Source organism: Rhododendron vialii, chromosome 10a (assembly GCF_030253575.1).
Source record: "Rhododendron vialii isolate Sample 1 chromosome 10a, ASM3025357v1".
Taxonomy (NCBI): Eukaryota; Viridiplantae; Streptophyta; class Magnoliopsida; order Ericales; family Ericaceae; genus Rhododendron; species Rhododendron vialii.
In genome coordinates, this window is record NC_080566.1 from 30,071,627 (window position 1) to 30,098,923 (window position 27,297).

At 38.7% G+C, this 27,297-nt stretch overlaps 1 protein-coding gene, 2 long non-coding RNA genes and 1 other non-coding gene across 10 annotated transcripts; 2 read left to right on the plus strand and 2 right to left on the minus strand.

Annotated features, from left to right (window-relative positions):
- The first annotated feature begins 109 nt into the window (after positions 1-109).
- Positions 110-1,248, plus strand: LOC131303254 (uncharacterized). Its single transcript, XR_009191929.1, has 2 exons — positions 110-451; positions 840-1,248. It is a non-coding gene; the product is annotated as an uncharacterized LOC131303254 (long non-coding RNA).
- Positions 886-3,527, minus strand: LOC131303255 (uncharacterized). Its single transcript, XR_009191930.1, has 2 exons — positions 3,263-3,527; positions 886-1,069 (listed from the first exon to the last, which is right to left on the minus strand). It is a non-coding gene; the product is annotated as an uncharacterized LOC131303255 (long non-coding RNA).
- LOC131305824 (small nucleolar RNA snoR100) lies at positions 1,947-2,054 on the minus strand. Its single transcript, XR_009193382.1, has one exon. It is a non-coding gene; the product is annotated as a small nucleolar RNA snoR100 (small nucleolar RNA).
- Positions 3,528-6,661: 3,134 nt separating the features above from the next.
- Positions 6,662-27,297, plus strand: LOC131303256 (crossover junction endonuclease EME1A-like). Of its 7 annotated transcripts, XM_058330031.1 has the most exons (20): positions 6,663-7,152; positions 7,880-8,005; positions 8,132-8,248; positions 10,679-10,834; positions 10,960-11,051; positions 13,431-13,592; positions 13,672-13,752; positions 13,833-13,913; positions 13,991-14,083; positions 14,163-14,243; positions 14,324-14,410; positions 14,490-14,643; positions 14,744-14,853; positions 18,373-18,548; positions 22,420-22,483; positions 22,607-22,725; positions 24,194-24,283; positions 25,825-25,939; positions 26,610-26,835; positions 26,916-27,297. In XM_058330031.1, exons 1-19 carry the CDS (start codon positions 6,843-6,845, stop codon positions 26,796-26,798), a joined length of 2,403 nt encoding a protein of 800 aa, XP_058186014.1. In that variant the 5' UTR covers positions 6,663-6,842; the 3' UTR covers positions 26,799-26,835; positions 26,916-27,297. The 7 variants fall into 7 exon arrangements, with proteins under 7 accessions (XP_058186018.1, XP_058186019.1, XP_058186014.1 ...); XM_058330035.1 differs by having other exon boundaries at positions 6,662-7,152; positions 13,672-13,701; positions 13,863-13,913; positions 26,610-27,297; XM_058330032.1 differs by having other exon boundaries at positions 26,610-27,297.

Genomic DNA, 27,297 nt, shown 5'->3' on the forward strand with positions numbered 1-27,297 from the left:
TATCTTGCATTATGTGGGTCTATTCCCAAATGATGGTATTACCCAAAAAAAGTATCTGTTACTCTTCTTCCTTGGCCTATAAATACGTAGCTTAAGAGACCAGCTCTCTCTCTCTCTCTCTCCTTGGCCAGTTGGCCTATAAGTACATAGCTTAATTAGAGGCCAATTCTCTCTCTCTCTCTCTCTCTCTCTCTCTCTTACACATTAAGTATATTCCTTTCCATCTCAATACAACGAAGAGGGTCTTAAGTGTTTAGGATCATCAAATGGTGCAATCTAGTTTATCTCTTCAAACAGCTAATGTTTTAGATTTTGGCTTGTTGCAGTGGTATACAAGTGTTTGAATGGCTTCCAGAAATTTATACTCGTATTTACCGAGTTCCTAAGGGTGCAAAACAACTTTTTTCTAAATGGATCCAGGATTGAATCAATGATCTACCACATTACAGCGGTAAAATCCTGCCCCTCTTTCTGTTTTTGTATATCGTTTTCTACGTTTTGTAATTTATCTAGGCATATACAACATACGTATGGATATAAATGTGAGTATAAATACAAACCTGTATTTGTTTTGGTGGCTTTAATATCTCACATCCATGATGAAGCTAGCATGTTCCAATTAATTAACGAAAAGCTTGTTTTAAGATTGTGTAACTCTGATCTCTTGACATTTGAATTGTTTGGAAGTTACATAAAAAGTTGTCCGATAGGTCACATTTGGCATCAACTTTGGAGCTATTTTTTAGGCGGTTGTTTTCTGCATTTATTTTTATTCATCATCATCTCTCTCTCTTTTGAGTTTCAATAAGATTTCGTATTTACATTGCTTCCATGATCAGTTGCCAGGGTGGGGTTCAGGAGTCTAGAGAGCAAAAAAAAGAGGAACCTTTGATGTGTCAACGCAACGATTGCCAAACGAGAAGGGTTTCCCACTTGGTGAGAAGACAACAAGAGCAATCTCACAACCCACCAAGGTACACAGCTTAATTGCTTGCCTTCTTGAAAAGGCCAGATCGGTGCTCTGAGATGGCGACCCAACGACATGGCTTGTTTTCCAATTTGTGGCTGCCTGAAAACAAGAAGAGTGATCATTAAGTGATTGTTTTAAATTTTTGCAACGATATGCATAATTTGAATTTTTTATCTTGTTAAATACTAGTTATTTTGATTTTTTAAGTTGCCTTTATATTTTTGTCATTCTGCCCTGATATTTTAAGGGTTCAAAGCGAATTTTCGAAATTCTGGCCCTACTATGAATACACTTGAGAATCTCAAAAGATGACATGAAATCATCAATAAAGGACTCAAAATCACTTCAGCCCACTCTGTTAGAATCTTAGAATCTAGAAAGCAAAAAAAATCTTAGAATCTAGAAAGCAAAAAAAAAAAGTGACGGGGTCCGGAAAAATTTGATTTCTTCTGGTGTAGAAGTACAAACATAGCACTTGTAGTCACACGTAACTGACAAATTAACCATCTTATAACAGGCAATTCTTGTATCACTAATCTCATTACAGCTAACTCATTCTGTCAAGCTTGATCCCAATTTGTTTTGCTTTGCCTTTACGACTAACTCCTCTTTAAAAAAAAAATGCCAATATTTAAGAATATTAGTAGATTCTAATAGTCTCATTGAGAACCTCACAAAGAGCAACAACACAACAACAACAACAACAATAACAGAATCCATCTAATTTTGTCGAATTGATTGGCGACTGATGTTTCTCCCTTTGATCCACCTCGCTCTAGCCGCCAAAAAGGGAATGGGATTTATTACGCATTGCACGGGATGAGCTCCTAAGCTGATCCCCAACCATTGGGGGTATGGGCGGGAAGGATTGGAAACAAACCTAACCTTTAACAATATATACACAAATTGATTGCTCTCAAAATATCACTGAAACAGTGGCACCCATATACTTCCAAGAACCGAGGAGCTAAAGGAACATTTTGCTGTGGAACCATGCCTTGAAATCAAAGCTGAAAGGCATTAAAGAGGGCAGACCTAGAGACCCAAATTAATTTTTGTGCATATTACCGTGCTTTCTTCCTTCATAGTCCAGAGCAAAGGGATCTACTGGATATAAAATGATATGTGGCCCACCTTAAGTTTAGTGACATGAAGTGCTAATTATCCAATGATACACGATACTGACATATTTTACAACACCACAAAATATAAGCTACAAGGAACAGAGACCATGATCTGATGACTCATGCTATCTGAAGCTGAACGGCAGCGATAAAGCACAAGATTTTCAAAACTATATTCCTGGAATTCCAAGCAAGATTTTTGGATCAATGAAAGGGGGGATGCAACTTCTTCCTTTGTTATGATCCCACAATTAATCATAAACAAAAAACTACAACAAGTGTGGCCAGTGCAATCTATGGAAGAAATCTTGCGCCTAAATTTCAACACAGAAATAATACAATAAGCTCGGTGATAGATAAAGGTTTGTGTTTTATTCCGGGGTCATTTCACTTCCGATTGACCCTTGCGTCTCGGTTGTTAGCCTCTCAAACCTTGAATTTCATTGCTGGTTTCTGCTGATTACAAAAAACATAGGTAACAGTTACCGAACAGTTGAGACAATATCAGTCTAGCTATTTGATTAAAAGTAGAATTACGTATACTTCGGAAAAGATAACTCCGGGTGAAAAAATGAACTCCTCCACAGTCTAATGTGCAAACTGTCAAGTTCAACCTAACACTACAAAACAAGTAATAAATCCAGTAGATTGGGAAGTGATGTTGCCTTGTCTCTATGATAATAAGCGGGGCCAACTAGCCAGCATTTGATTGTTCAAGCTTGACGTGAGTTTGTCTATGAGGCGAGCCAATTTCAAAAGAGCTGATCTAGAGTAGCTTAAATTTTTTGTACATTAGCAAGATAATAGTGACTTGTTTGAGGTTGATTTGAAAACTTGATGAGCTTAAAATAATATTCAAACTTGGTTTTAATTGTGTAGCAACTGAAAGAGCAAACAGTCGTTGAAACTCGAATAACTTTGGTTCGTTTATCATCCACATCTAATCCACCCAATTAGTTCCAAATGCAACTAGACCCATACACAATAACAGCAAGGAATCTCAAATTCACAGTTCAAACTTTCGAACCAGGATTCTGATTTTGATTTCATCATATCAGCTACCAAGCAAATCAACAACAAAATTGAAAATGAGAAGCAAGAATGTGACCAAAAAAAAAAAAAAAAGAGCTTTGAAATGATTGAAGACAAATTAGGCTAGATTAAATACCCGACAAGATGGGAAGATGGACAGCGCTAGGAAAAAATGGCGGCTTCTTTTTCTTCGTACTTCTTTGCCCGCTTGAAAGCTTATTGTGAGAAAGAGAAGACAAGGGAGGATTAACCAAGGGATTGTCGCAGGGGTTAACTTGCCTCGGTGAAGAATTCGAGAATCAGCTTTGAACATTAAGCAATAGGTAATGCTTTTAATTGATGTTTAAGTTTCGAAACGTTACACCGAATCTAACCACAAGGGGTTAGCAAAATGGGTATGAGAAATCAATAAGTGATTGACCAGGAAGTCGCATGTTCAAATCATTCCAAATTTTGAGATCACCGGAGGATATGCCTGGTTCGTAAGGGGCTTCTTATTGGCCGGCCCTCTTTTGTCAATGTTTGCCCATCCGAGCCCACCCCATGTCAAGTCCATCCCACACAAGCCCTGTTTTAAGTAAACAGCCGAAAATACCCTCACCTCGTCTCTTAGCTCATACGCTAACCAAATACGTTCCACCCAAAAGGCGAGCACCAGATCCGCCTCATCTCTTTACCTTTCTGCGTCCTTCCCCCCTTAAAACCTCTTTACGCTTACATCACTGGCTTCCGATCCCAAGTGGTGCCTGACAAGCTGTTGATGGCGGCGGACTTGGAGAGCTTGGCGGTAGGGATGGCGTTGGCGACGCTGGAGCCGGGGAAGTAGCTGGGGGTGACAAACGTCAAGTCGACGATCAGTATCAACAACGTGAAGATCAGAAAAAGAGCTTTGATCTGGCGTATAACCCCAAGGTCGTGGTTCATGGACTATTGGCACCGTATCCGCACGTTCATGGGATTTTGGCGCGGTTAAAAATGACGGTCCATATTTTCCGTCGACAAATGTAAGCGTGACGTGGCGGCGCCTACACCGGTGGTTGAGTCGGTGGAGATTGAGGATCACCATGGCCTATGAGATCTGTAATTGAAGTTTTACTCTGTTTCTATTGATTGGAATAAAACCCTCACGTACAGTTGTAGCTTTACATGGTTTACGGTACATGCTTGTTCTCGCTAGCGGTAAGAAATTAGGCTTTTTGAGTGTGAGGGTTTGTTCAAGGTGTGAATTGTATAATTTGGGGTGTGAATTCTAGAGTCTACAGTGCAAATTATGCAATTTGAGGGTGTGAATTCTAGAGTTTGATAGTGCACTTGAGCCGTGAATTCTAGTGTTTGTTTTGGTGGCTTAAATTTAAGGTTTTGGTGTCTGTTGTTTTTTTTCTTCTAAGCATCTGCTGTTTGTTGTTGACGACGGGGGCGTTGGGACTTTTTTGTAATTTGGTAGTGTGAATTGCTGCATTTAGAGGTTTGAATTGTGTCGCTGAATGTGAATTTTGAGGTGTATGAATTGTGTCCTTTTTAAACACTTTCAGAATTCACACCCCTGTGAATCCTTCATGAGGTGTATGAATTCATTTGGAGGTGAATTGTGTCCTTTTTAAAGATGTGAAATCTGTCTTTTTTGAAGATATGAATTCTTCATTTGCGTGTGAATTTTTTTTTTCAAGCATGTGAATTTTTTTTTTCAAGCGTGTGAATTCTCATTTGGGGATGTGAATTCTGTCTTCTTCATTTTTTTCTGGGAATTCTTTGACACCTGCTCCCGAATTTTTTGTATGTAGGAGTAATTTAAGAATATTGTGAATGGAGGCATTGATGTGAGAAGTTGAGAACCACCTGTGTTTTTGTTTTTATCCAGATTAAGTGTTTGTTTGTGAATTATTTTAGAGGGGTGTGAATTCTGAATTTAGGGGTGTGAATTTGTGTAATTTGAATGAGCATGAATTCTAGAGGTGTGAATAGTACAAAAAGGTGTGAATTCTGTGGGTGGGATGTGAATTCGTGGAGGTGTGAATTATGTGGAGTGTGAATTCTTGAAGGTGAAAATTCATGGGGTGTGAATTATGTGGGTGTGGTGTGAATTTTGGGAGTGTTGAAATAGTGACAAGGGTAAAATAGTAAAAATATCTTTAAAAAGGGACTGAATGGAATAGCTATACAAAAAGGGGTTTACATGGAACTCCAAGTAAAAAATGGGACCGACTAGGAATTTCCCGAAAACTTAAGGCTCAAATCCACCCACGGGTTTAGCCCAATCAACGGGCTGGTGGGCTAGCTCACAATAGTCAGAATTCAAAAATTGCCTCAAAAGTGGGGTTTTTTTACATGCACATTGTTTGTGTATGGACGGTTTTTAGAACTCCCCAAAGTTGGATTCTTGGTCCCCAATTGAATAGACAATTTGAAAACAATAAATTATTTTTTCCAAAAAATAAGGAGATTTTCGGGCTTGCAGCAGGTGGGTCTCGCGGGCTGGACCGACGGGCGGGCTAAGTAAAAATTCACAGGCCCAAGCCCGGCCCATAAAAACTTCGGGTTGGGTAGTCCGCCCATTGGACAGGCTCGGGCAATAACCCGCCAGGCCGGGCAAGCTTCGAGCGGGTCGCGGGCTTTCAGGCTAAATGATGACCCTTACCTGGTCGTTATTTTCAAGGTCCTGAAATTAGTTGAAGTACGCGTCAGCTGGCTTGGACATCCATTTATGAAAAAATAAAATTGTTTTATTAATTTGGTTGGATCATTGTATATATAATGTGACCTTAATAAGGACAATGTAGGAAAATTTTGGACTTGATGATCAGGAGGATGTTAATAGCGCAGCCGTAAATAGTTGTTTACGGAGCCAATTGCAACCATCCAAAAGTGTTTTAGACGGTCCGGATGTTCATTAAACTTTTCTGGAAAAGAGTTAAACTTTTTTCCGATTTTTTTTCTTAAAATCTAGACCGTCTAGATCACTTTTGTACGGTCGTAATGGGTTGCTGCGGTAAAGAATCGTAGTGAATAAAAAGTCTCCCTCAACTGGATATAAAGTATCTCTTTTCCGACCTAAACAACCCATTTGGTACGCGAGAATTCGCGCGAGAAGAAAAGAGAAAGGAGAGAGCTCAATATCTCCCTTGTTTAGAAGGGAAACAAGGCGAGAGAGGGTGAAAGACGGAAGGAGACCAGAACCCCTCCCAAGCCCATTTATGTTTCTCGCCAAAAGTGGTGAGATTCTGTGAGAAAGGAGAGCGCGTGGTCCACCCCCTTGTCGGATCCGTCGGATGAGTGGCTTTGCGTCGCCAGAGGGGAGAGAGAGAGAGAGAGAGAGAGAGTACTAGGTTTGCCGGAGAAGAGAAAGAGTTTTAGCTCACCGGAGGTCGGAAAGAGACCAGTCGCCTGTGAGAATTTGATTTATCACTGTTATTTGGATGGAAGGATGAGAAATCACACCTCTTTCTTTTCTTTTCTCACTACTAATAAAAGAGAACACCTCTTTCTTTTCTTTCCTTTTCTTTCCTTTTCTCATCCCTCCAGGGGGCTGTAAAAGCGGGACCAAGTGACAGCCCCGTCGAAGATAGAATTACGCCGTACCCAAACACTCCCAATTTCAGATTCCTCCCGCGCTAATTCCCCCATTCGAAGTGGAAAACCTAACCCCTCTTTCGGTTCTTCTTCTTCGCCTCTCTCAGTCTCTCTCTCTCTCTCTCTCACAGACACACACACACACACAGATGTCTCAGCCCATCACCGTAGACATCCTCTCCGACGATGACGACGACGACGAACCGCAAAACGATGCCGTCCCAACCCAACGGAAGTGGCAAATGACAGTACCACCAAACAATGCCGTCTCAACCTCGAAACGGCCAAGAATCGAACACTTTTCGAACCCCGCGATTCTCCTCATCGACGACGATCCAACCCCGAAGAAGGCGATCGTCCCCATTTTCACGCCGTCGCCGATTGTGGCCGAAACCCCGATGATCGAGTTCTCGAATCGTGACGTGGCTGTTGTGAAGCGCAAAAGCAAAGGTTTATCAGGTGAGTTTGGGTAATTGCGTTGTGTTGTTAAGAATTGATTGTTAGAAACCACAAGGGGCGACCTGATGGTCATGAGACACAGGGTTTTCTCCCTCCTAAGATATGAGGTTCAAAACCTCTCAGGTTCTATCAACTCCTTTGGGTCAGTCCATAAAGAGTTTTGCTCTGGGTTGAACTGGGCCCTGCTAGTGGATGGTGGAGCTGGTGTTATTATCCTGTGTTTTAGTTGTTTTGAGATATTTACCGGTGGTGCTAATGATGTTCCGAATCCCTGTTGTAAAGTGCACAAGCAAGGGTTTGTCCGATGTGGCTATTGTGAATTGCAATAGCAAGGGTTTATTGTCCCCAGAAGTTTTAGAAGTTCTCTAGGTAATTGGGTTGTATTGTTAAAAATTGATTTTTGATAACCACAAGGGGTCAACCTGATGGTCAAGACCTGAGACTTAGAGTTTGCTCCCTCCTAAGGTATGAGGTTCAAAACCTCTCAGGTTCTATCAACTCCTTTGGGGCCAGTCTATACGGCTTTTCTCTGGGTTGAATCGGGCCCCACTAGTGGACAGTGGAGCTGGCTCGGAGTCTCGGACACCTGAGTTATCAAAGAAAGAATTGATGTTAATATCCTGTGTTTTAGGCGTTTTTAGATCTCTACTAGTGGTGCCAATAATGTTTTGAATCCCTGTTGTAAAGTGAACAAGCAAGGGTTTATTTGATCCCCTAAAGTTCTCAGGTGCGATGGTTCCCACCTCCACGCAGTCGATTGTAGCTGAAACCCCAATGCTCGATTTCTCGAAGCCTGATGTGGCTTTTGTGAAGCGCAATAGCAAGAAGTTATCTGATCCCAAAAGGTTCCCAGGTGAGTTTGGGTAATTGGGTTGGATTGCAAAGATTTGATTGTTTATATACCTTGTTTTAGTTGTTTGGGATGTCTATTAGTGGTGTTAATGGTTCTAATTTTTACCGTAATGGCATGTCATTTCAGTTCCCATCTCCACGCCGTCGATAGTAGCCGAAACCCCAATGCTCGATTTCTCGAGTCCCAAAGCGGGTATTGGGAAGCGCAACAGCAAGGGTTTATCTGATCCCCAAAAGTTCTCAGGTGAGTTTGGCCGTTTGGGTAATTGGATTGTATTGTAAAGACTTGTTCATATCCATTTTTTAGTTGTATTGGGATACTTACTAGTGGTTCTAATGGTTCGAATTTGCCACATATTGGCATTTTAGTTTAGACTAGGGACGTAGTCGCGCGCTAATTAGGCCCCTTATAAGGATATGCCCATTACAACAAGAATTTTTATTATGATGCATATTCAACTTCATGACATGCTAGTATATTTAACTTCAAAGTCAAGATAATATACAAAATGGTATAGCAAAATGATTACATTGCTCCCTTTGTTTTTAGTTATGTACATATCAAAAGCATTAAAAATATGTTTGTTAGCAAAATACTTCATTAAGATGGAAAAAGAGATTTACTCAAATGTTTAAGAGAAGCATCAGGTTTTCTTTACCATTGCCACTGCTACTTTTGGGGTAAAATAATAGAAGTGAAGTACTTGTCTTTTTAGTGTCTCTTCCTATTTCTAGATTCTCCGGAGAAGAGTTGGAAACTTATTTCTGATTGTAAGATTTAGCTACATGTCAACAAGAGATCAATGTCATTTGTATCGTTTTTACATAAAGATTTATATATGTAAATAGGTATTTATTTTTTAAAAAAGGTAAGTTGTGATGCAATAGTAAACACTAAGTACACATACTAACCTTTACATTTTGACTTAAAATATGATAAGCTCAATGTGAGTTAAAAATACTCGAAGTAATTCATACTGAATTATCTCTTCACATTAGTCAAGACAATGTTCAGAATTTTTGTTTTTATTTTGAAATTGAGAGAATGTTCAGAATTAAAAAGAAAACTTTTTATAATGTTGGATTATTAAATGATGGTTCCCACATCTTATTCACTTCTATGAATTTTAGATAAAGCAAGCAAAATCCCTATCTTTAAATATGTAATAAAAATTGGAGATATGTTTCCGTTTTACTAAATTTTGGTTGATTGTAATATGATAAAGGTATATATATAGATACAATGATATATAGTAAGTGATAGGCACTATCATAAATTTTCTAGCTAAGATTATAGTAAAGCTTTCAAAGAGGGATACACAAAATTTCCTCTGTTTTCCTGATTATCTTTTCCAAAAGGTAGTATATATTAAAATAAAATTTGTTCTATTTTATGTTTGCTAAGTCACCAAGTGTTTGTGGCGGAGGTGGAAGGGTGGTGGTGACTGCATGTGGTAATGTGGTGAAGAGAGGGTAGTAATAGTGGTTGTGGTGGCAGATGGTGATTGTACCAGTAGTGATAGTGGTGGAAGGATGATGATTGATGACGATAATGGTGGTGGTAAGGGGCGGAAACCGTGGAGCCGGTGATGATGTTAGCAAGTGGTTGTGCAGTAATGGTGAAGAGGTGGTTTGATTGTAACATCATCACCGGCTCCACGGTTTCCGCTAGTAATGGTGAAGAGGTGGTTTGATTGTAACAGTGGAAGGTGGTAGAGACTGGAGAGATGTTTGGAGCAGTGGTGGTGGTGGAGAAATGGCGGCGGTGCCCACCAGACGAGAAACTGAAGTCAACACATGTAGTGGTGGTGGAGGGGTGGTATCAACCATGGCGCCACAGTGCAACTAAAGCTGTGTAAACACTTAATCGAGGGGAATGAAACCATGTAGTTGTCAACCATTGACGCCCGTATGGGTGTTGACATCACCGTACTGATGATGGCGTCAACACATCCCCCTCACCGTACAGTTGATGCCCGTATAGTGTTGTATTGGAGGCTCTTACACCAAGTTAATGTTTGAAAGCTAATGTTGGGGTTTGATTCTTTTGAAGAAGGAAGAAGAGAGAAGAAATATATGAAACCAATTAAGAGCTTAATAAGCTGCTCTTCCACCTCAATAGTTATATTGTTATGTCATGAATTAAGGCAATTACGTAAATACTCTAGAACTAATGCACAAATAAGAATGGACGGAAGAACTAAATATCACCCTAGCTGTGATTTTGATTATCCCAAAATTAGAGGTTTGCAGCCAATGAGGAACCATGATTTGAGCCTTTATCTGGAAATATAGTCTTGTGTTCTTAATTTTCTTAGTTCTCCCAACCTCTGTTATCCATTTTAGAGCTGAACTTTTGAATCGTAGTGGGTTCACTTTTTCTAGTTTTTTTATGAATTAGCTGCTAAAAAAATACATAACCCTAAAATAGTCAGTGAATTTAGCATGCATAAGATGTCTATTTTGATTGTGGTCTATGTATTTTTGTTGTTCAATAATGTATAATTTTTTGGTGTCTCTGTTTCAAGTTTTTATCGATTAGCAGTTTGCGTTGGAGTGTAGTTGGTATTTTAAATATATCAACGGCTTAAAATGTTAGCTTTCTTCAGGGCGTCTGTGTTTCTTTAGCTCAAGAATTTAATGATTATACTGGACCTGCTTTTATAATCGTCAGGAATCTGCGGGTTAGTATGTTTGGAGTCTGACAACGAGTCTGAAAATGGTTCTGGGAATGAAAATTGGAAGCAGAGTGATACTTCAGGTAGTACTTGTGATGTGGCAACGGATTCAGAGATGAGTTCAAGTCTAGTTGGTTCTGAATCTTCCCCTGGTAAGTGTTGTCACGGCACTTTCGGCATGTTGTGACCTAACTTTTATTGATGAATTTTTCACACAGTGGAAACATACCCATCATTTGGAATCAGCTCTCGCCTCACTTACGTTTTTTTGTGCAAGTTACAGAAGAAAGCTTATTAGCACATGAGAACTTAACACAAATGTCTGTGGACAGTTCTCTTCAAATCTCTTCTGAAGATGGCAGCACCCAGGTATTTCCTCCTGGTGTGATGATAATTTGTTGTTATGTTAGTCTTATCTTCTTGCATACTGATAACAGAACTGTTATTGTGGCTGGATCAATGTCACAGATGAAGTTTGGTTTGAAATTAATGCAAACCAAAATCTAGAACGGATATGTTAGACAGAGAAATCCCTACAATTCGAGATACAAGGAGCTAGAGCTCTCAAAATATAGTTCTTCAACTATCAAAGCTAACAAGTAAGACACCTACACACCTATTAATAGACTCAAGACAATCCTACCGCTAGATGATGCTAAAATGACACAATACCCTGAATTCTACTGCATCAGAAATATCAAAAAAAAAAAAAAATTCGATGTTAATGAAGTTGTGCTAAAAATTTGAGTTAAGAGAATTTGAACATGTTAGGAATTGGGACAACGGAATTCAAAAGTGGCCTTTTGTAACTATGTTATGTAATTTTATTAAGCCAAGCCTTATGAGAGTAACCCTGTTTCTCTCCCCCTCTCCTCTTCTCTGCAATGCATGTGTACCCATAACTTACTGGATACCGGTACTTGGCATGGTACTTCAATATACGTGCCGGGAACATGAAAAACATACTGAAATTTTTTCTTATAACTTTTGCCGTACCCCGTAAGTACTGCAATATATAGCAAGCAGTTCCTGTTACAAAAATGAAGTTAATTTGATTAGACTTCATGTTTCTATGCTTAGCATGAATATAGGATAAAGATATCGGTCCATAGGTTCTCTAGTATGATGGCACTGACCTTTGATTTGGGCCTTAATGTTGGCATTAACGGTTATTTGATGTTGGATTCTTAATTACCGAAGTCATTTAGCTAGTATCTCTATTTGACGTGCAATTATTATGTGTAATACAATGCTCTATATTATAGATACATTTGTTATAGACATACCTGTGCCCTAAATTCTTTAGTTTTTGTCATACAAACGGTCCCGTATTGTACCTGCACCTGTACATGTGCTTCTTCGATTATTAGTCTGAACCCTGTTGTAGTCTCATGTCTTAATAAGTTCTAATAAAACCTAAGAACCTTCCTACGGCTTAGCTTTCAATCGAGCACTTATAACATGAACTTAGTGCATGTCTAGTCAAACTTTTCAGAGGCAAAAGCGCAAGGCGAGGCTGTTGACCTCTCATGCGGTGAGGTGTAAGCCTCAAGCGTTGATGCTTAGGCCTTGGGTGTTTTTACTTTTTATTTATAGAAAATAAAATTAATGTAAAAAGAGGGGATAGTTGTTGCGCTATACAGAGGTGCCTCACAAAATAAGAAAATAGTAGGTAGAAGTCACAAAAAAGCATATTAAGGCATACATAATCATCTTTTAAAAGCACACTTAGTCTTGCAGAAGAGCGAAAACTCTTCGTGTTAGTGTTAGCCCCAACAACTTATAATGAACTGAATCTACACTTAAAAAAAACAAAGAAAAGAACCGACTCTTCTGATGCATTCACTTCTGTAATCTAGGCAAGAAAGGCGTAAAAAGCTTGTGCCTCTATATGCCTTCAACGGATGGTCGAACACCTTTGTGGATCTTAAAACCAATGCCCAGGAACACTTTTTCTGTGCCTCGTCTTGAGGCAACCCCTGGAATTGCCTTTGAAAACAGTCTGGTGATTCTAGCAACAAAATTTTCAAAGATCCTCACTTACAATGTTATTTTATTTTATTTTATATTTGATTGGCGAATGTTAGTAATGTTAGAATAGTTAGATTAGCTCTTTGTTGGAGGAGCACGTTTGCCCCTTTTCGTTTACTTATCTTAGGGCCTTTCTTCTACTCAGAAACTAAATCTGTAACTTGTAAGCTTCCCAAGCGCTGAGCCGTCCTCAAAATAGGTATGGACAGCATTTGTCCAAGTTCCCCAAAGCTGAAATGATAGAAAAAGTAGCATTCTAGAGAGCGCAAAACAGAATCAGATTAATAATTGTAAAGTTAGAGTAACTCCTTATGGATGACTATTTCTCTAGGGTTGATGTGTGAGACTAGTTTTTGGATTACCATTCTATGATCTCACAAAATAGACATATTGCAGGACACAATTCCCAGCAAATAGAGCTGTGATTTTTTGTCCTTATTACGATATTTTGGTATGTGAAGCATTGCTCTTACATGTTTTATGCAATAATAATGTTTGTGCCCTGCATTATGGAAAAAGTTGTTCAGGTATTTGATTGAGTTTGTCATCCTATGGCTGCTTTTTTGTGTCATTTTGTTATGATTTCACTCTCGAGATACTCCTATTTTGAGAGATTCTTTAATCAGAGTGTTAAAGAAAAAAAACAGACTGTATTACCATTGTTCATATTTCATATTTTGTTCTATTCATGTTTATATTGTGAGGAAATTGGTTTAGGCAAATGATGCTCCTGATGAAGAGATTGACAGACCGGAGCCATCGGAGAACATCTTGAAGCGGAAAAGTAGAAGTAAGGTCAATGCAAATAAGGAAAATGATGGCGATGACGGAAACAAAAAAAGGAAGAAAACCAAGGAAGGAAAAGAACAACTCAGAGAAGTTAGTCTTTTAATTGTTCGATTTGCATTTGGATTAACTAAGTTTTCAGTTGTTTATAAAGGATGTATACTATGTACAGAGAGAGAAGTTGCGAAAAGCAGCCATGAAGGTTGAGGCTGCAAGAGTTCGGTTGAAGGAAGAAAATAACCAACTTAGAGAAGTTAGTCCTTTTTTTGTTCGATTTGCATTTGGATTAACTTAGTTTTCAGTTGTTTAAACTTATGGATATATACTATACAGAGAGAGAAGTTGCAAAAAGAAGCCATGAAGGCTGAGGCTGCAAAACTTCGGTTGAAGGAAGAAAACAACCAACTCAGAGAAGTTAGTCTTTTATTTGTTTGTGCATTTGTATTGACTTAGTTTTCAGATGCTTAGACTTATGAATGCATACTATACAGAGAGAGAAGTTGCAAAAAGAAGCCATGAAGGCAAAGGCTGAGGCTGAGCTCAACCAACTTCGGTTGAAGGAAGGAAAAAAACAACTCAGAGAAGTTAGTTTTTAATTGTTCGATTTGCATTTGGATTTTCTTCATTTCAGATGTTTAAAACATATGGATGTATACTATACAGAGAGAGAAGTTCCAAAAAGCAGCCATGAAGGCTGAGGCTGCAAGACTCCGGTTGAAGGAAGAAAAAGACCAACTCAGAGAAGTTAGTCTTTCAATTGGTCGATTTGCTTGTGGAATAATATAGTTTTCAGATGTTTAAACTTATGGATGTGTACTATACAGAGAGAGAAGTTGCAAAAAGAAGCCATGAAGGCTGAGGCTGAGCTCAAAAGATTTCGGTTGAAGGAAGAAAAAAACCAACTCAAAGAAGTAAGTCTCGTACTGTCCCATTTGCATTTGGGTTAACTGACTTTTCAGATGTTTAAACTTATTGATGTGTTCTATGCAGAGAGAGAAGTTGCAAAAAGCAGCCATGAAGGCTGAGGCTGCAGAGCTCAAAAAATTAGAAAAGGAAAAACAAAAGTGGGAGAAGGGAAAGTTTGCTTTAAATTCCATTGTGGCCAATGTTGATGCTAAAGTAGTTGAACTGGGGTCAGTTGGAGGTAAGTCCATTCTAGAATATTTGTTCAGTTTGAAGTAGATTTATGCATGTTACTCCCACATTTGGTACAGTTCTGATTAAGTCTTTATTCCTTAGTTTAGGACACCTCCTTACAAGATTTGCAGAGAAAGGTCTTACATATCGGATAACTTCAAATCCAATTGAAAGATCTATAGTGTGGAATATGGCTGTTCCTGATCAGATTTCCAAGGTAACCAGTGCCTGAGGTTGTTTCCATGATTTGTGGAAGATCTGCAACATTTATCATCATTTCATTGTATGCTGGGTGCAATTTTCAACAGAATCACCTCGCACCAAGAAAATTTTATCTTTATCACTTCTTTGTGGGGGAGAGTGAACTCTATCATTGCTCCAGGGTTATATTACGACGCGCTTTCACTGTAATAGAGCACTGGGAAAAGTCTCCATAGGAATTTCATAGAGAACTCAATGATATGCTTCTCCTATGGTATTGAAAGGTCCATGACAAATGGAAGGCTCTTTAATATTGATCATAATCAATGAATGGGTTTTACGTGGTGGTGTGACTCTGCAGTGGTTGGCTCACGGATGTACAGTGATTTGCTGTGGTGGTAGAAGTTTTGCGCAGTGGAGGAGAAGATGTTAGTATTTAGTGTGGTTGTGGGAAGAAAATAAGGGTGAGCATGTGCTACGGTGGTGGTCAGTGAAGTTGGAGATGGTGGGAAAGGGAGGCTAGGTTAGTTTGGGGAGGAAACATTGGGTATATGCAGTGGCGACTCCAGGAATTCTTGGACATGGGATCATATACAAATACAAATATATAATATTATTATGTAATAATTAACCACTTACTGTCTATTTGTAGAAGAGTAAAGTTGTAAATATTGTGTGTACGTGTATATTCATACTGTCAATTTAGATTAATCTCGCTAATATGAAATTAGGAACCATAGGTTTTAGCTAAATGGATCCTAAATTAAGAACCTAGGCACCTAGCAATACTTTGAAAGGTTATATATTATGTCTATTTACATAGTATTATATTGTTTCGGGATAGTTATTTGTCCAAATTAAAAACCATAAGTTGTTAATAACTCTCTGAAGTTTACATGGTACCTTGTTTTTAGAGAGAGAGAGAGAGTCATTTGGTGCTAGCTTGTCTCATGGGTTCACAGCCCTTTTTTATGGTATATCCACTATTGGTACAAAAAAATAAAGCATGATAGTAGGAGATAAATTTTCTGCCGTGGGGTCAACCGACCACACAGGTTATACGCTAGCATCGCCATTGGGTATATGGAATGATACCACGTGGTTATAGTTTAGTTACCAACTGTCACAAAAGCTTAAGCATTATGAAATGGGCCAAATGATGTATATCATCAAGCTATTCAACAATGATGTCACCCACTAAAGAAAATCTCATCCACAGTGGCAGAGCCATGATTTTGATCCGAGGGTGCCGGCTTAATAGACATATTTTTTCTCCGAATGTATATGTAATGACACGTCTCCTTAAGCACCACAACCAAAGACAATAAAATCGAGAATAGACCGCCACCAGCTCAATATAAACAACAAACAATAGCTGATAAGTCAATCCCAACTCCTTAAATATTTACATAATTTTACAAATACACTTTCCAACACCCCCTTCTCTTCTGCTTACGACTTCCTCTTCTTCTCGTTGTTTCCCATGTCTAACTCACCTCTCCTCTCCTCTCCTCTGTGTTCTATCACAGTGAACCCTCCCCTGTCCAAGACCACTCCCCAATCTTTTTTTTTCTCTCTTCCTTTTTAAAGTCATTTCCTTCTTAGTTCGCATTTTTTTCTCCTTTTTCCCATTGACGCGTACTGTAAGCAAAGCACCGAGCACACCTCACGTAGACACTTGTTCCTTGATGGTATATTTTCAATTTTCTTCATTAGTTTTTCCTTTACTTTTCTTTGAACACGAATATATCTTTATAAACACTAACCTTTCCCACATATTTCCACGTGCGCACTAGCACACCAAACTTTGGGTTTCTTTTCTTTTTTTCAACTACATACCTAAAGTTTATTGAAATCACTTACGACCCACATAAAACTAACTTTTCTTTATGTTTTACCTTTTCTTGTTTCGAACAAGAACCGGGTCTCACAATTATCCCCTCATTTAAGAATTTCGCCCCGAAATTCACTCACTTTGTTGAATCTATACCTCCTAAATGCTTATAAACGCAATTTAAAATTTTAGCTCATCTTAAACCAACATCAACAAACACATCCGAAATCCAAATAGTGAATTATGCACAATTGGGCACCGTGGGCCCATTCATGACAACATTGGGCACCTCGGGCCCAACTATCGGCACCTTGGACCGGACTCTTTGCATTTAACAACAATATATGGGCTCCTCGGGCCCTTACTCATCCCGTAACACAACATTTATTGACATCGACACCTCGGGCCAAAATCTCATCACATTTTTAGACACCTTGGACTTCGGGCCCTTACACTACAACCCTAGGCCCCTCGGGCCCTTACACTACAAATCCAGCATACATGGGCGCCTCAGGCCGAAATCAACATAGGCACCTCAAGCCTAAAATCTCAATTGTAACGACTTGAATACTCAACCGCCCCGAATGTATCTTTATATACACTAACCTTTCCCGCATATTTCCACGTGCACACCAGCACACCAAACTTTGGTTTTCTTTTCTTTTTTTACAACTACATCCCTAGAGTCTTTTCCTCCTTAGTTTGCATGTTTTTCTCCTTTTTCCCATTAGACACGTACTGGAAGCAAAGCACTGAGCACACCTCACATGGACACTTGTTCCTTGATGGTATATTTTCAATTTTCTTCATTTATTTCTCTTTCCTTTACCTGTTCTTTGAACACGAATATATCTTTATAAACACTAATCTTTCCCGCATATTTCCACATGCACACCAGCACACCAAACTTTGGTTTTCTTTTCTTTTCTTTTTTTTACAACTACATCCCTAAAGTTTAGGGAAATCACTTACAACCCACATAAAACTAACTTTTCTTTATGTTTTACCTTTTCTTGTTTCGAACAAGAACCGGGTCTCACAGTATACTTAATATATCATAAAGTTTTTGCTTTCCAATACATTAAATTTGTACATTGAAATGATTCTAGCGTAAAGCAGTTAATATACCAATCATTTTGCTTTTTCCTTTAGGCTACTTCAATAGTCACGTGTTTATTTTTTATTTATGAAAGAAAATGAGAAACGAGAATGTAAATAACCGATTTTTTACCATATCAAACCAAAATTATTAAGATTATAAGTACCTATACATGAATAATTATCGATAATATTCAAAATCAGGTATATATAAAAAAAAAAAAATTTGAAACTCGGGGCTGGGGAGCCAGGCCCCCCCGGGCCCCAACATAGCTCCGCCCCTGCTCATCCAATGTTAGAGGTTCCTACGTGTTAGTGGCGGAACCCAATTGGTGTCCACCTAAACCCACTTGTTTTTTTAATTGGCGAGTGACACCATGTAAGATATAGTCTTGACTGTATAATTAACCCAAGAGAGAATGTATATTTAAGAAAATATGAAATCTAGAAGTGTCCTGGTGTCCCTGAGTTTGACAATTAGATGAGTTCAACATACACACATGCACCAGACACCTCACCTATTTCAATATGATACAGCATAGGAGCGAAAGTTGTGCAGAGTATCTTTGGAAGGATGTTCACCTTGTTGCTTATTTATTGCAGCTTTCCTCCAACAGTGATGACATTCCGTATGTACTACTTGTCGTTGAAGCTGAGGAGTTTTGCAACCTTGTTATTAATGAAACTCTCATGCAACATGTTTCCTGTGTTCGAAGCCGTTATCCATCTCATACTATTTGCTATGTGACAAATAGGCTAATGGCATATATCAATAAAAGGTTTGACACCTACTCTTTAGTCTTTTTTCGTTCATTTACTCGAAGTTGTGATTCTGGCTGCTTAAACTTAATATGTAATTTGGCTGCTTAAACTTAATATGTAATTTCATATGAATATCCCTTGTTCCATCCTTTTCTTGTTTATTACTTCCAGATTCTATTTTAAAGTTTATAATTAAGCAAGCAAAATAAAAACCTAAAATGGTGAAGTTCAAATGTGTACACCTGCCTCAAGTTCTTCTTCTTCTTCTTTTTTTTTTTTTTTTCCGTTTTTTCAAACGTAACTCGCTATCTTCTTTTCTCACCCATACATTGTGTATTATGGGATTTTCAAATGGCTTGTTTCCTTTTTCTTAAAAGGGTAAAAACGTATGGATTCTATGGAATAAGTAGAGATGGTAAACAATTACTCCCTTCGCCCCAAAGTGTTAGTCCCTTTATACACTTTTTTGCTGTCCCAACAAGATTTAGAATCTTCTTTTTTATGCCAGCCCGAAGAAGCTGCTTGAAACTGTCCTTGAATTCCGTCGTGGGCGAGTAGGGAGTCAACCTAAGGTTAGTTCAAAGTCCGAATGAATGGAAAATCATACATAAAGAGTCTCACCATCTATATTCTAATGAATAGCCCATTCTCCAAGCTCGATCCCCTTGGGAACGAGAGTCGGGGAAAGAAACAGGCGGCCTCTTCTAAAAGCAATGACAAAAAATTATGAGTGTACTTTGTTACCCTTTGCTTTTAAGATTATTAATAACAATAAAGCAACGATGATGATCCTTATACTTAAGGGTAATTAGGATTTAGCAAAGTATAAAAAGTACAACGATAATGTTTCCCTTAACAAGCTCAAAACTCCAAAATGTACCAACAATTGGGGACGGAGGGAGTATTATTTTTCAACACTCGAATGCTAGTGTTCTTGTGGTGCACCAGCCTATAATGACATCTAACAACACTGATGATTAGAAGTATCATGTTAACTATTATTTGCTTGTGAGTCTGTGACTGATTGTATTGGGTCTGAAATTAACATTCCCTTGGAGCCATATAAATGAGCACAAATTTACTGGAAATTTGAGTTTTTCCCTAAATCTATGATGTATCAACATCATGGTTAACCAGCTCCATGATATAAGGTGCAACTGTAATTAATTAAATTCCTTCTATGGGGACTACTCTGAGATGGTGTACTTGTCTTTGCTGAGTCAATGCAGCCTATCATGCTTTTGCTCCTTACCTACCATAGTACCATACTATGCATCCACCACCAGGACACATGTTTGTTTGAAGGGCCAGGAAGAAAATATCTACTTGTTGGGTTCCGTAGGTTGAATTATAATGTTTCAAGCTTGTCTGCCCGTGGCCTTGAACCTGGAGAATGGGGGGTGCATAGGACGAGATGTGCTTGGAGCTAGGTGGAAGTTGCTTGGAGTAGCTATAATGAGAATCAATTAGACCAGGGGTCTACAATGGCCCTGCCTTTTAGTGGTTCCTCTTCACAAAAAAATGATGCAAGAAAAGAAAATGATTGGTTGCCATGGGATGTGTTACTTGTGTGATTTTTGTGGAGTCATAATGGCCCTTAGAAAACTCAATCGATGGCCGATTCACGCACCGTTTGTTGGTATGGTTTATTAATGCCCTCTAGTATGTTAGAAAATTCTCGTAAAGGTACCCATGCCCCTTGGGAAATTGAACACGCACCGTTAGTTGATATGGTATAATGAGCCATTTCTAAAGTGATCGGAGGAAACATCAACCATTTTTGTGGAGTCATAATGGCCCTTCGAAAATTTAATCAATATCTGAAAGAACGAATCGTGCGCTGTCAGTTGATGTGTTATATTAACGACCTCTAATCCGTTAGAAAATTCTTGTAACAATACCCATGCCCCTCCATTGCTGAGTTCTCAATGTTTACGAAAATACCACTAGTCACTGCTAGTGAGCCAACAACCCCATATCTTGCACAGCGCCTTAGCTCTTGTGCCCAACCCCACTTGATAAGAGTTACGAGTAAGACCATAGTCAAACTCGCAGCTCATGACAATTGCCTTGCATCCCAGTGCTGATTTGAAATGTTACTGTTCATCAAAGTCATCCTCTTCCTTGCAATCCTAAGTTGTGGAATGCAAAAATTTAGTTGGATATTGGCCCTTGTGTTCTTTTTGGTTTCCATTCTTCAGGTTTTGGTTCCCTTGTATGTGTGGTTGTTGTTTCTGTGCCTTGAACAGTCTATTATTATGTATATACAAGTTGCTTTCTTGTGTATTAGCTCAACATATGTATTTGATCAAGACCAGTACAGAAAAGATTCCAATTGTGGGTCAAAGTTGGACCTGAGCTGGAGGGTGTTTTTTTCTCATCTTGCTGTTATTGCATGGATAATCTGATTCAGCTTTGCTCTGAGTGGCTATTGTAGAACACTAATTCTATATGCCTGCTTCTATAAATTTGTTTACTTAAGTAGTCTTCCCCTTAAAACAGATTTATAAAATATTTTTTCCATTGACCTGAGAAATAACCTGCTAGTTTAGAATCCTCGAGTCTTCCCATTAGAGTTCAACCTGAAGGCAATAGAGGTTAGATGAGTAATGATATCCAATCATAGGAGATGATTGATGAGTTGTGGTGCGGTTCAGAATTTAGTTGGGCAGTTGTAGAATTCTTCATGCATTACATTGTGGCAGTTTTCCGCCCTGGAACATTCCCACCTATGAGAAGCTTGTGCAATGTCTTCCTGGTTTGTAAACACCAATTATAAAACGTTCGCCCATTCTTCTGTTCTAAAATCGTTCTAGGGGCCAACTAGTCAGCACCTTGGCGTTAGGCGTGGGTCCAAAGCCTAGATAAAAATTGGCTTAGGCGCCAACTAGTTGGCCTCTAGGCGGCAGGCACTAGGCACCCCTCTTCCGGCCGACTAGTTTTTAGCGACTTTTAGAACACTCTTTATGTTATGTCCATATGCCCATTCTCTTTATGTTATGGGAAGATATTTCATTTGTTAGGGAATGAAAATTAAACTACCTATAGAAAGTTCGTACGAGTAACTAAACAAAACGTTGGATTTTTTTGACAGATAGCTATTCATGTATGTTGGATTTGTACCACATCGGTTAATTATCACCTTGAAAACTAGTATGTATGAGCTTGAGCAGCCTCTCCCCTCATTGCCAATTGGTTTTGAGTTGGACGCTTTAACATGATATCAAAGATAGGTTTTCAAAGGCTTTTTCCCCTTTGTTTGTGCCATAGTTGCACTTTGTTTCGTTGTGATCTGTGTGGTCTGGGGCCTTTGTTGATCACTCCACGTACGAGTCGGGGGTCACACTAGCGGGGGAGTGTCGGAGTAGTATATATGAGCCTGTGCGGCCTCTTCCCTTATTGTCAATTGGTTTTGAGTTGGATGCTTTAACAATGTACGAATGTGTATTTATTGTAAAATTGGAGTGGACAAACGTCTATTTATTGACCTCTTATTGCCCAACCAAGAAAAGAGAATCATTTGCTTTATTATCTTCCCCTTGCCTTTCTTCAATTCCTTTTCAAATTCAAGATGTCAGCATAGTGCTGGCATTGAAATGATGATATGTCAGAACCATCCTGTGGCTAAAGTTATTATTTTTAGTGTTTTCTGAACTCTTGAAATTAGATTGCTAAGTAGCAAAAGACGGGCAAAATATAAGTTGTCCCCAGGAATTTTTGCAGTTCCTCTCTCCCACATTTCTGGGTTGGCCCCATGGACGAAAACTTCAACGCTGAACTTCCACTTCCCATGAAAAGGGTTATGGCTACTGAATGTACTCCATCTATATTTAATTGGTGATTATGTATACTGAAACCATTTTAAACATGTAATTTGTCATGCCATAGGGAACAAGAACAGTACAAGAACCCTGATAAGTGTAGCAGTTGGAGACGCCCCCCTGTTGAAGAGGTTTGGATAATTAATTTATTTTGAACAAATGTTTGAGAAATGCCTACTAGCTAGCTGTTACTGGATGAATGTTATATTCACATTTGTATTTACTCTGAAATGTGAAATTCATTTTTCTTGCAGGTGCTTGCGAAATTAACCACTCATTCTGTTAGGGTACATTCAAGGCAGTGCATAGACGAAGCTGAATTAGCTGAACATGTTGTTGGGTTGACTTGCAGCTTGGCCTCTTGCCGATTCAGGTACTACTGGTCAACTTTTAGCAATTTAAGGCTAAAATGTCCTTGCTGAGCCGAAAAGAAAAAAAAAAAAAAAAAGAGCTAAAATATCCTGCTGGAACACAACTTTTCGACCTTTTCATTTCTTTTGGTAGATTAAAAATTAGATCTTCGTAGGTACATACATTTGTCCTCGAGGGTAAAATTAGTGGTTGTTTTGAGGTCTCTTAGACAAAATGATGGAAGACTGGATATATGATGGTGGAACCATTTCTTAGCTGCTAAATTTACAAAAATGAGTACGTTTTTTTTGTGGTGATGGATATTTGTTTGTTTTAGGTCTTGTATTCAGTTTTTCTATTTCTCTCTGGATTCTATTTCCTTCGGTTATATTTCAACGCTACAAGACTGGTTTTGGATGTTTCAGTCTAATAGGTCTTGGATTCAAGTCTAAGTTTGTATTCAGTTTTGTGTTTGCTTCTCTGGATTCTACTCTATTCTGTTCAGTGTGCGTTTCCATGCTATGGTGTGGACTCAGTTACAGGTGTTGGATATAGGTATGTTTCATCAAATTCATCTAACTCCCATGTCCAAGGACACAGGGATATGGCCAGATATTCAGATTTTTTTTTATCTGTTCTCTTTTCTGCGTAATGAAAGAGTTAATAGGGTAAACTCCTATTCGTGGACTTACTTTCTACAGAAAGTTAAGCTATAGTTACTAGTACTACACACCGGACACAAACCCATTCCCTTACTCAAGTCTCAAGTGTCCAACATGTTACTTACAAGCAATTACAAAAGTCATGGGCGAGGGACGATCACATGTGAGGGATAGTTCTAGAGTTCGATACGTATTGGGCCCAAAATTGAGAACTTAATTTTGGAGGAGTTATTCAATTAACTAACCTATTATTCATCACGGAAATACCTACTGTGTGTTGCTGCTTTTTTATCCTCCTATCATTCCTTTCCAATTCAGGTAAATTTTTGTCGAAGGCGAGGCTTAATTAATGAGTTTCTTCACCCATGCTTGTATCTATGTAAGACCAACACTAGATTACTTTACCATACCTGGCATAACAACAAAATCATTAAGGGAGTTCAGCCTTAAAATAGTTTTACTTGTTCTCGCGTTGTTACTACCTTGACACAGTGGAAGAGAAGCAGGGTTTTGTTGTTTCATGTTAAGCTTACGGATTTCATTCAACAGGAGCAACATAACAAATTCATTTCCAGATATTTTATAGTGGCCTGTTGGTCACGGGTTCGAATCCCAGTGAAAGCCTCTGCACTTTGGAGTAAAGGCTGCGTACATCCAACCCTTCTCCAGGGTTAGTAGCGGGAGCCTTGTGCACTGGGTGGCCCTTTTGTCTAGCCATGACCGAATGAAGAACACCTATCAATTTTTAACATGTTCTCTTTGTACCATGCTATTGCTCTTCTAATTTCCAATCTGCCCTCTCCTTTTCTTTTACTATTTGCATTGCAGAAAGAAGTTAACACGGTTATCTGTAAATGCTAATGGTTCCCTTATCCCCAAGGACTGCATCGACAAGGATCTATTCAAAAAGAACTTGTGGTGAGTACTTGCTTAGATATTAGTTCTTTAAGAACTTTATGCTTTACAAGCAACAACTTGTTGCTACAAAAGTTATGCAGAAATGTGGTACTTTGGTTTTTATCACCACCTTTCACTTGAACGGCACCTTATCTGATTTAGCTGGATAGAGGACTTAGGCTTTGCCGTTATTGCTGGACATGTATGCTGTGCTTGGATGGTTATACTTATTTTTCTTTCTTTCCTTACCTCTTGAGCTTTGTAAACTGATATTTGTGTTCCATTCCCCTACTTAACTCTTTCTCCCAGTTATATGGTGCTTGTACCTACTCGAGAGACAATGTCATTTTTAATGAAGAAGTTCTCCCTTCAATTGCTCTTCATTTATGGAACAACTAGATGCTTAGGTATCCCCTGTGAATGTAAGAAATAGGCATGATTCGGTGAGCTTTGACCTTGTTTGTAACAATTGGCTGCCTTTTTCCTTTTTTCGGTTGCCATTATTCAAGTGGTAAAAAACTTGGTGTACCATCCTTTAGGTTGTGGCCTTAGTGGGTTCGAGTTTGAGGATAGAAACTTTGTACAATTAGCAACAAAAGGTTCGGTTTGTGCCGAACCTAGCCCTTCCAAACACCCATGAATGGTACTAACATGGTGGGCGGTCTTTGTTTAAAGCTAATAATGTCTTGCTTCTTCCACCTGGAAGAATTAGTTCTGCAGTCATTTTGCTGGACTGAGCTGCCATAGAGGTTTGAGGTTTTCATCGAAGATTTTGACCTTAAATTACATTACTAGCGAGTAAATTTAAATGTATCTGGCCATCATTTTCATGTCAAAATTCCCCACTCCACATGTACATCAGTGCATATACACTTAAGGAACCTGAAGTAGAAAAAAATTAACATTTCGTTTCTTAGCTAAAAGAGTTGTCTTACTCGGTGCACAAGGCTCCACGATCGGGATAGTACCTGCCATCATGCAATGTCTCAACCTCTTGCTCATTCTTCATTTAATTGCTGAACGAAAACCAGATACAAATCGAAGGGTACAACCCCACATCACAATTTTCTGATATTGATACCCCAATTTTTTTTCTCTTGAATTCTTTGTTCTTGGCAAAGAATGGAGCTTCGAGGCATAAGAGAACATGACTGGTTGGCCTGAGGGTTGTGACACTTAAATTGCCATTATGATGATCTTTGTCTGGTTGACATGAAAATTCGGCAAATTTGACACTCCCAAGGTCTGTCCTTGACCTGCTTACATTTATTGTTATTTGAATGAGATTTCTAATTTGTCACTGGAGAATGTGGTGTACTTATTTATAGTTCTGCTGAATTTGTTTTCGTCAAATTGTTGAAATTCTGTAACTTCTGTGTTTGCACTTCAGTCTACGATGTCTAAGCTGGCTATTGATAATAGCTGCACTATAATAGGATTGTAATAATTTTTGAGGGACAGAAAATTGGGTTCCTCATGGGTTGACATTGGATAGGCTTTGATGCCTTAATCTATGACATTGTGGAGAATCATTTGTTCTTGATGTTGCTTTTATTCTTCAGGTTAAAAGCGCTGATTGCAATCCCAAAGGTACAACCACGATTCGCACTTGCTATCCGGAAGAAATACCCTACAATGAGATCCCTCCTGAATGTTTACATGGATCCAAACAAATCGGTGAGCGATATGACAGAACTGACTTCATTTATAATCCATTCATGTGTACGTAAAGAAACTTTGTCTACTGGTGATTGACATTAAAGTCTTTTTCCCATCGGTTAACATGATGCTATTTTAGCTATTTAACCAAAAATTATTCTATTTTAGAATGCATCACACATGTCATTGTTGGGCTTGTAGTGTTCTAGTGTGCACAATCCTTTTTCCCTTTTCTACTTTGAATGGTACTACTACAAGAAAAAAAAGTAGGATATGTACACCAAAATATAGGAAAATTGCTACTTGACCTTGGTGTATGATATTATTTTGCTGAATATGAAGATGATTTGGTGGTTAATAATAGTAGTAAATGTTACTTTGAATGTTCCATGGCACGAGGATGAATTTGTTTTACTATACTATTTCATGTTTCCTAATTTCAGAGAAGACTCATCTTGGCTCTATAAGCCCTTCCCTTGTTAAAAATTTGACAATTTAAAGTACTCAGAGCCTATTTCAGAAAAACCAAGCATGATAACTTAAAAAGTAATGCCGAGTTGACTGCTTCTTTGGAAATTATCTTGACACTGCGATACGTCGACCTCTAGAGGTGTCGGTGCTTCATATACGGTAATAATGAGTAGCACTTTCTAGTTTCTCACTGAGATCATTTTTTTGAGATCGGCAGGTGCACGAGAAAGAATTTTTGCTCAAGGACTTAACAATAGAAGGACTACTCGGCGACGATAGAAGACTGGGCGAGGTTTGCTCGAAAAGAGTTTACAGAATATTGACTGCGCAATCCGGAAGTAGCAACACTGATGACGTTGAGGATGGTGCTGATTTCTTTAGCCGGACTTCGATAACTCCCTCATAGTTCTTAAAGTTCACCTTAAGTTGATATTGGAGAGCAGGTGAGTGAAGCTGCTGTATATACATTCCCTTTCTAATAGCCTTCTGCATCTGCCTGTGTTTATAGCTGTCCTTTTTGTAGCACTTGGGTTACGAGTATTCTGCCAAGGATTTCATAAGTGTTTGGAATCTGGATGATGTCAAGGGTCTGAAATGAAGAAGAAGAAGAAGACTGCTGAACTTATGTCCGGGTCTGTTTCGATGTCATTTTTGTTCTTCGTGCTGATTTGTGTAGGGTTTTCTTCTTCTTCTTTTTTTATCCGCAAAAACGCCCCTCGGGCTGCTGATTTGTGTAGGTTGTTTCGGGATACTGTGGTGGTTGGCTCCTTACCAACTACTATTTCTCTGTCTTTTTTCCTGGCGCTTAATTAGTCAATCCACGGCTATGTTGCTCATCCTGTATCCTTACAAAGGTTTTTATACTTTTAACTCTAGTGAATAAAAATTCCCCTTTATGGAAAAAA

What these genes read in the sequence shown, in the direction of transcription:
- LOC131303256 (XM_058330032.1), top strand. Translation starts at nt 6,843, where the DNA reads ATGTCTCAGCCCATCACCGTAGACATCCTCTCCGACGATGACGACGAC. An exon ending in AAAACAACCAACTCAGAGAA is followed by an intron (nt 13,914 to 13,990) that starts GTTAGTCTTTTA and finishes CATACTATACAG; the next exon opens with AGAGAGAAGTTGCAAAAAGA. An exon ending in TTGGCCTCTTGCCGATTCAG is followed by an intron (nt 22,726 to 24,193) that starts GTACTACTGGTC and finishes TTTGCATTGCAG; the next exon opens with AAAGAAGTTAACACGGTTAT.